The 7,898-nt window shown below is 37.7% G+C and overlaps 1 protein-coding gene across 2 annotated transcripts; it reads left to right on the forward strand.

Moving 5' to 3' along the window:
• Nucleotides 1–227: 227 nt before the first annotated feature.
• LOC140973562 (root phototropism protein 3-like) lies at nt 228–3,163 on the forward strand. 2 transcript variants are annotated; one of them, XM_073436472.1, is made up of 4 exons: nt 228–579; nt 704–773; nt 876–2,195; nt 2,347–3,163. In XM_073436472.1, exons 1-4 carry the CDS (start codon nt 467–469, stop codon nt 2,884–2,886), a joined length of 2,043 nt encoding a protein of 680 aa, XP_073292573.1. In that variant the 5' UTR covers nt 228–466; the 3' UTR covers nt 2,887–3,163. The 2 variants fall into 2 exon arrangements, with proteins under 2 accessions (XP_073292573.1, XP_073292574.1); XM_073436473.1 differs by having other exon boundaries at nt 229–569.
• The last annotated feature ends 4,735 nt before the right edge of the window (nt 3,164–7,898 follow it).

Below are 7,898 nucleotides of genomic sequence, written 5' to 3' on the forward strand. Positions count from 1 at the left end.
TTTTATATTAAAAAAAAAAAAAAAAGAAGATGATATTTTTTATGATGGAGACAACTCTAAGTACCAAAGTGAATATTATCGTGAGTATATAAACTACTTTTGACTGTTTGAGGGATTAAAAAACTAACTTAATCAGAAGCAAACAATTAATGATGAAACCAATGGAGTTGCACAGAAAGGCAGTAGTTTCTGAATTTTCACAGTTAAAAAAAGCATTATTAATGAAAGGATCCAAAAACAGTGTTAGCTGCCCATGACTTCATAGCCTGTGAGAGACATTCAAAAACCGACATAATTAGAGAGAATTCCAAGAATCCCCATGTGTGATTTCTGTGTCTTTAATTAGTAATCACTTCAGTTCCTCTAAAAGTTTTGATCTATTTTCTCCACACTGTTTCTGGACTTGGAGGCCATTTTCTTGAAAAGATTCCTCCCCGAGTTTTCTTGATCAAAAGTTCTTCACAACATGTGGGACTCAGAAACTGAATCTGCAGGCGGTGGACGTCACGGAAATGGAGTTCTTTCAACCAGCAAGGATGGAGTTCAGAGTGATGGTTTTGAGCAAAGAGGCAAGTCTTGGTATGTATCAAACTTTTTTTGATTGATTTTCTTGTTCTTATGTGTTTTAAGCCTTAGATTTTGTCCTTTTCTAAGTGATGTTAGAAGTTAAGGGACTGAAAATGTGGTATTTGTGTCCAAATAGGTATGTTGCAACTGATATTCCAAGTGATTTTTTAGTTCAGATTGGAGACGTGAGTTTCCATTTGCACAAGGTAGTTGAATTCTTCATGAACATTAACTACACACTATTAAATAGACAAATTTTTAGTTTGTCATCAGAAAGATTGATTTACTGATCTTTGTAAAATCTCTAGTACCCTCTTCTTTCAAGAAGTGGAAAGATGAACAGAATCATATACGAGTCGCGTGATGGCCAATCGAATAAGATAGTTCTTGATGATCTACCAGGAGGGCCTGAAGCTTTTGAATTGGCAGCAAAGTTCTCCTATGGGATTGCTGTTGATTTAACAGCGACGAATATTTCCGGCCTTAGATGTGCGGCGGAGTACTTGGAGATGACAGAGGACCTAGAAGAAGGCAATCTGATATTCAAAACCGAAGCTTTTCTCAGCTATGTGGTGTTATCCTCATGGAGGGATTCCATACTGGTTTTAAAGAGCTGCGAGAAGCTCTCACCGTGGGCCGAAAATCTCCAAATTGTGCGAAGATGTAGCGAATCTATAGCCTGGAAAGCTTGTGCGAATCCGAAAGGTATAAAATGGCAGTATACAGGAAAACCCCCAAGATCAGTTTCCAGCCCGAGATGGAATGAGATGAAAGAGTCTAGCCCAAGTAGGAACATACAGGTGCCACCTGATTGGTGGTTTGAAGATGTTTCGATTCTAAGGATCGATCATTTTGTACGAGTTATTACAGCGATCAAGGTTAAAGGTATGAGATATGACATGATTGGAGCTTCAATAATGCAGTATGCCACTAAATGGCTACCTTGTCTGATTAAAGAGGGATCAGGTTTGGGACCCGCGATCGGGGGAAGTATGGATGAGGGAAGTATATGTAGTATCAGCAATGGCAGTAGCAGCAACTGGAAAGAAGGGCTTCACATGATCGTGGCGGGAACGAAGGAGGATCTGCCTGCAGCAGTTCAGACAAAAGATCAGAGAATGATAGTAGAAAGCCTTATAAGTATCATCCCTCCGCAGAAAGATAGTGTTTCTTGTAGCTTTCTGCTCAGGCTTTTGAGAATGGCTAATATGTTGAAAGTGGCTCCGGCATTGGTCACTGAATTGGAAAAACGGGTCGGTATGCAGTTCGAACAGGCAACACTGGCAGATCTTCTGATTCCTTGTTACCACAAGAATGACACATTGTATGATGTTGATCTAGTCCAGAGGCTTTTGGAGCATTTTCTGGTTCAAGAACAGTCGGAAAGTTCGAGCGCGAGTTCTAGTCATCAGTTATCTTCGGAAATAAAAATGCACGATGGAGCTCAAAGGGGGAGTAGTTCTAATGCCAAAATGAGAGTGGCAAGGCTTGTTGACAGCTATCTTACAGAGGTTTCAAGAGACAGAAACCTCTCATTGACTAAATTCCAGGTCCTGGCCGAAGCCTTGCCGGAATCCACTAGAACTTGTGATGATGGATTATACAGAGCTGTTGATTCCTATCTTAAGGTAATAGATATAGTAACGACAATAGATTAAGCTCTATTCTCATTTTACATTAAATAAATTTGGGAAAAATGTATTCTAAAATTTCAATCTAATAATGTATTCAAGAAACCATTTTTGTCTTTACACATTTGATCACGTCTCAATTTGACAGGCGCATCCATCGCTCACCGAACACGAGAGGAAGAGGCTCTGCCGTGTCATGGACTGCCAGAAGCTCTCTATTGATGCATGTATGCACGCTGCTCAGAACGAGAGACTCCCTATCAGAGTGGTGGTGCAAGTCCTCTTCTCTGAACAGGTGAAAATAAGCAATGCAATAGCCAACAACACGTTAAAAGAAACGGGTGAAACCCACTACCAGCCGTTGATACAGAACCGCAAAACATTACTTGAAGGAACACCTCAATCGTTTCAAGAGGGGTGGGCAACCGCGAAAAAGGACATAAACACCCTCAAGTTTGAACTGGAAAGTGTCAAGGAGAAGTATGTAGAACTCCAAAACAATATGGAAACATTGCAGAGACAATTTGATAAGGTGACGAAACCGAAGCAAGCTTCAACATGGACCTCGGGTTGGAAAAAACTGAGCAAGCTTACTAAGATGACCGAAATCAATGAGTTGGGTTCTCAGGAGACAAGTGTGGAACATACTAAAAAGACACCTAGAAGGTGGAGGAATTCAATTTCTTGAAGATCAAGAAGTCGTGAACAAAGGGATAAACAGATAATTGACACTTTACGAAGTACAACATCGTACTTTTCAACACTCTCTGTTTCACTTTCTCGTTCCATCTTAAACACTAAAGAGAGTAGCATCATCCTATTTTCAATCTCTCTGTTTTAGAGTGATTAATTTGTCTGTAACTGATAAAATGGTTTCACATACTGTAAGATAGAAATCAGAAAACTTCATGCCTCGGACATTACAGTTCATGGAGTGATTAATTTGTTCAAGTATTCAGAAGTTATACAGCACTGAAACAGCTGCAAATGTCATATATATCTAACTCTCCCTTACAATACATATTGGCAAAATTTCCCTTCATCATCTCAAAAACAGGTGATCCAATGATAAGTTATGCATTCCTATGTAACAGAAAATCCGCTCATATTTCATGCTCGATATTGACCAACCCATCCTCCATCCCACAAGATTTTAGAAATAAGTTTGTTATGAAATTTTCGCCACCCCAAATCGATTTTTCTTGTTCTGTTACTACCTTTGTGCAAAATGTTACTAGAAAGCAAGAATCTAGTGGGCCAAAGATTGAAAAAATAATCCATCGACACAAAATATTAATTAGTGAGATTCTACGCCTAGACTTCAATCAAATGCACTGCTGGAGGCACATGATTGATATGCTATGCGGTATCTTTACCAGTGGAGGCATATCTATCTGTGTTGTGATAACTGAAAGAAAGATCCTTTGCGAGATTCCGAAAATAACCACTTTGATCCTTTATCAAATGCTATGCAAAAATGGGGAAAAGGCAGTTGTTCCAACTGAGAAAGTGGAAAAAAGAAGAAGCACGATGAGACATTCCACTTCAGATCATGTCGAATACAGAGAATTAAGACACAACTTTTGCATTCAAAAGTAGCATATATGATGAGACTTTGGAACACGAAAAGAACCCACACATTAGGGCCATGCTAGCTAGGTCCCTACGAACAAGAATAGCTTCGGTTGTGCTCGCAAATGAAAACAAAAAAAATAATCAATTTTTCGATAGCTTGTTCCCACCGGAAACATGTCTCTCGGGTGCTCATGATATGAGGGTATCGGACCCTACGGTAATGCTAGAGGATTAACCATAATCTTTTAAAGTTTTATAATATATTTTATGTTCATCATAAGCATCAATTGTATTTTCAAAACTTGCAAATAACCAATACTTGACCACACTAACTGATATATNATCAAGATGGAACAAATGTTTAAAATTTTTAGTTTTGACGCTCAAAACATTTCTTCTCAAAAAATTTCTTGGGCGTCGTATGATTTAATACATTCACAGAGTGTTTATATCTTACATGTCAGTCCGGAATTAGCAAAGTTGGTCCTTACTTTAAATCCCTATGAACGGATCTTCATCCTTCTTCGATCATCAAATAAGATCCATGATCAGAGCTTGGATTCCTCGTATAGATCGCACTAGAGAATTAAACAAAATTTTCGTCGAGATTGGATAATTGGAATTTCAGAAATCTAGCGGCGATGGGGCCGTGGAAGTGGTCGAAATTTTCTTTGTGAAAAATTGAAATGGCCGAAATTTTTCTTGAGGGAGGAGACGAGTTGTTACAAAAATTGTAAGGTCCAAAATTTAAAATGACTTAATCCAATTGCATGCGAATCTAGAGAAAATGAGAAATAGCTGATTAAATGATTTTAATTGCCTAATTAATTATGTTTGATATGTTTATATGGCTATGAAGTAGTTTTCTACACGAATGCATGTAAACTATATTTTTAAAAAGTTGTTCGAGATGCGATCGAGGAACGGAAACAGATGGCTGAAAAATGAAAAATATTTTTATTAAAAAATTGTTTTTAATTATTTAAAATAAGGATGATGATTTATGATATTTTTAAGATTAAGGAGTTTTGAGGTGATTTTATACGCCGTTAAACGCCTAGACGTAAATTTTAACGGTATTTGATTTTCGACTAAAATATGAATTTTTTGAGAACTCGGCTAATATTTTCACGAACTTTTCTAAACGAAATAATTTAAATATGCACTAATGGGCTTATTGGGCCTATTATACTAGACTAATGACCTCTAGCTTGTACACATGTTTTATTATCAATAAATAAGCCTACAAACCCCTACCCCAAACCCTTAATCACACGCCCCGTCCCCTCACAAAACACATGAAGCCTCTTTCCCTCAAAACTCACGCACACACGAGAATTCTTCAAGGGTGAAGCTTCGGTTTTTGTAGGAAAATTCAGCCTAGGTTTCTACGTCGTCGTTCTTCGAAACGCCGCAAAGTTTTCATGCGTAAATTACGCAAAGGCACCCCATAAACGTTTCTTTTCTCATCTATCACACCATAATATTGTTTTGAATTGTGTTTGCTTGAGAAACATGTTCAACTCTTGATTATTTTCGTTTTTATGCATTGGTATATGATTAATGTATGATATTATGTTCCAAAACTTGTTATATATTTGCGTGAAGGCGCTGCCATGTTAAAGGATCATAGTGGGACGTTTTACATGAATTTTAGGGCCACACAATGCACGATTAAGGCTGCACACGAAACTAGAACAAGCTGGAACGAAATTGGTGCATGTTGGTTCATAGGGTTCGGCTAGGATGTACACCAGTGCACGGCTCGTCCAGGGTGGGACCAGAGCTCGGGCCAGGCATGGTTGAAGGTGAGGAAGAGTCCTAGCCACGCTAGGACTCGTGCACATCGGCTAGGAAGGAGTCCTTGCGTGATAAGACTTCTCCCATGCAAGCCGAGAGTGCAGCGGTGCGTAGGAGTCATGGCTCGGCCAGGTGGTCAGGGCTGGGCTAGGTTAGATCTGGTGATGGTTCAAAGGGGGCTGCGCTCAGTAGTGGCTCGAGGGTAGGAGTCCTAGTGAAATAGGAGTCCTAGGCGCATGCATGGAGGGGCTCGCGCATGATCTTGTCCACGTGCAGGAACGTGCAGCGGGCTAAGGGCTGGTTCAAGGGGTCATGACTGGTCAGTAGGGTCTATAGATGGTCTGGCAAGGGCTTGGATTGCGGTGGCTTGGGCTCGGCTCGGCTCGGCTCGAAGAAAATGAGAGATGGCTCGAGGGTGTTCTTAATGGGTTCGGTTTAGGGTTTTAAATGGTTAAGGCTTGAACCGTGGGTCCACGGGGGTGGTTCATGGTTCACAAGGGTAAATTAGGAAATAAAAAGTCTATGTTTAAAATTGGGAAAGAAAATATTAAAGTTTGAATTAATTCGGGATTAAAACGCACTACGAATTAATAATTACGAAATAAATAAAAAGCGATGAATTTAAGCTAAATAAAAATATAAGAAATTTAATGTAAGTTTAAATAATTAATTGGGATGGTCTAGTGTCAACGAAAGTAAGAAAAAGTCAAAATCGAGAAATTTTACGTCGAAGGGTAAAACGGTCATTTTACACTTGAAAATAGTAAACGTCATGGCAGTGCCCTGAATGCTGTAATATATGTTAAAATGTTTATTTTAAATGTTTAAGGAATTTTATGATAAAGATTCAAAGCTAAAAGATATGTTCCATGCTTGGTTTAAAAAGAAAAATGATACTTATATGCATGATTTTTATAAGTGATGAAAATATGAACGTTGGAGGAGGTGAAGTAATTGTGACTATTATGATGTTATGATGTTATGATTGGAGATATCTGAGGGAAAAGGCCCCAGAAAGAGCCCATTTACGGGAGAAGGCCCCAGAGAGAGCCCATTTATGGGAGAAGGCTCCAGAGAGATCCCGTCTATGGGAGAAGTCCCCAGAGGGAGCACGACGATCGTATTTCCATAAAATGATGGTAGGCCAAGGCTCAGTTGACGGATGAGAGTGTCGCTGATGTCCCCGTCACCTAGTACCGTGGTTATATGTAGATGGATCCATCGACCTTATGATGAAACGAAAGTCACAATTTACGATCTGAATTCAATAAAAGGAAAACATATATGCTTATGGTGAAAAGGAAATTTTTATGATGAAGGGAAAATGTTTATTTTTATGCATGTTCATGAAAAGTTATATTAAGTAAAAGTGTTTTCACTTTTGCATGCGACTGTATATATATTATTTGTTATCAAGGTTATGGTTTGCTGAGTCATTATACTCACTAGGTGTGATAGGTGCAGGTGAGCATGATATTAATGTTGATGGAGGTTTTGATGGTTGATCTTGCTGGACTGAAAGTGCACACAATCCGAGGACCAACGCGATTAACGTTTAAGTTTATGATAAAGATTTTTTTACGACTTTTATGATGCTTTTTGAGTGGTTTTTGAGAGGTTGTTAGAGTTTGTCTTATTTTGAAATATTGTTAAGTTATGTCGTTAACGTTTGACGATTTTATATTTCAAACTCTTTCTTTTCGGCCGAGATTAGGGAAATAGAAAATTTTTTCTTGTACTTTTTAAGATAAACGAGTAGTGTACGTTTCAAAAATAATCTTATTTCATATAATCTTTAATGTAATATTTATAGCATTTGATTAGTGATCAGGAATCCCACTCTAATTAGGATTCATAATCCTAATCCCATCAGGATTATTTTATTTTCATTAATTAAAAATTCTCAGGCAATATATATCATATAAAGTCAACTCCTGATGAAATATTTACACACACACACACAAACACACATATGTATTTATTCTAATACATCCATGCACATATATTTTTAAAGACATATATGTTCATTATTTAATTTCTTAATTAATCAATTAATTGTAGACCCCTCTATGATATTATATGAGAATCATGCAAATAAAGTAGTCACCACTACTAACATTTTTATTAAATTAGTAGATTCTAAATTTACTAAATAAATAATTGTGAACTCATTATGATCTCGATCGACAATCAGACAGCGCCGATGTATCAAAGTTACAAATATTGTTCATATAATAAAAAATGAAAATTTCGAAGATTAAAATTTCTACTGATCTATTTTTGGCAGCTGTCAGTTTTGTGAACTCGTTCACTAAAACAGATAGT

The sequence above is a fragment of the Primulina huaijiensis genome, chromosome 3 (assembly GCF_012295235.1).
Source record: "Primulina huaijiensis isolate GDHJ02 chromosome 3, ASM1229523v2, whole genome shotgun sequence".
Lineage (NCBI taxonomy): Eukaryota > Viridiplantae > Streptophyta > Magnoliopsida > Lamiales > Gesneriaceae > Primulina > Primulina huaijiensis.

Bases quoted from the DNA above. Each gene is read 5' to 3' on its own strand.
- LOC140973562 (XM_073436472.1), top strand. From the start codon at position 467: ATGTGGGACTCAGAAACTGAATCTGCAGGCGGTGGACGTCACGGAAAT. The intron at 580-703 runs GTATGTATCAAA...GTGTCCAAATAG, and splicing joins GAGCAAAGAGGCAAGTCTTG to GTATGTTGCAACTGATATTC. The intron at 2,196-2,346 runs GTAATAGATATA...TCAATTTGACAG, and splicing joins CTGTTGATTCCTATCTTAAG to GCGCATCCATCGCTCACCGA.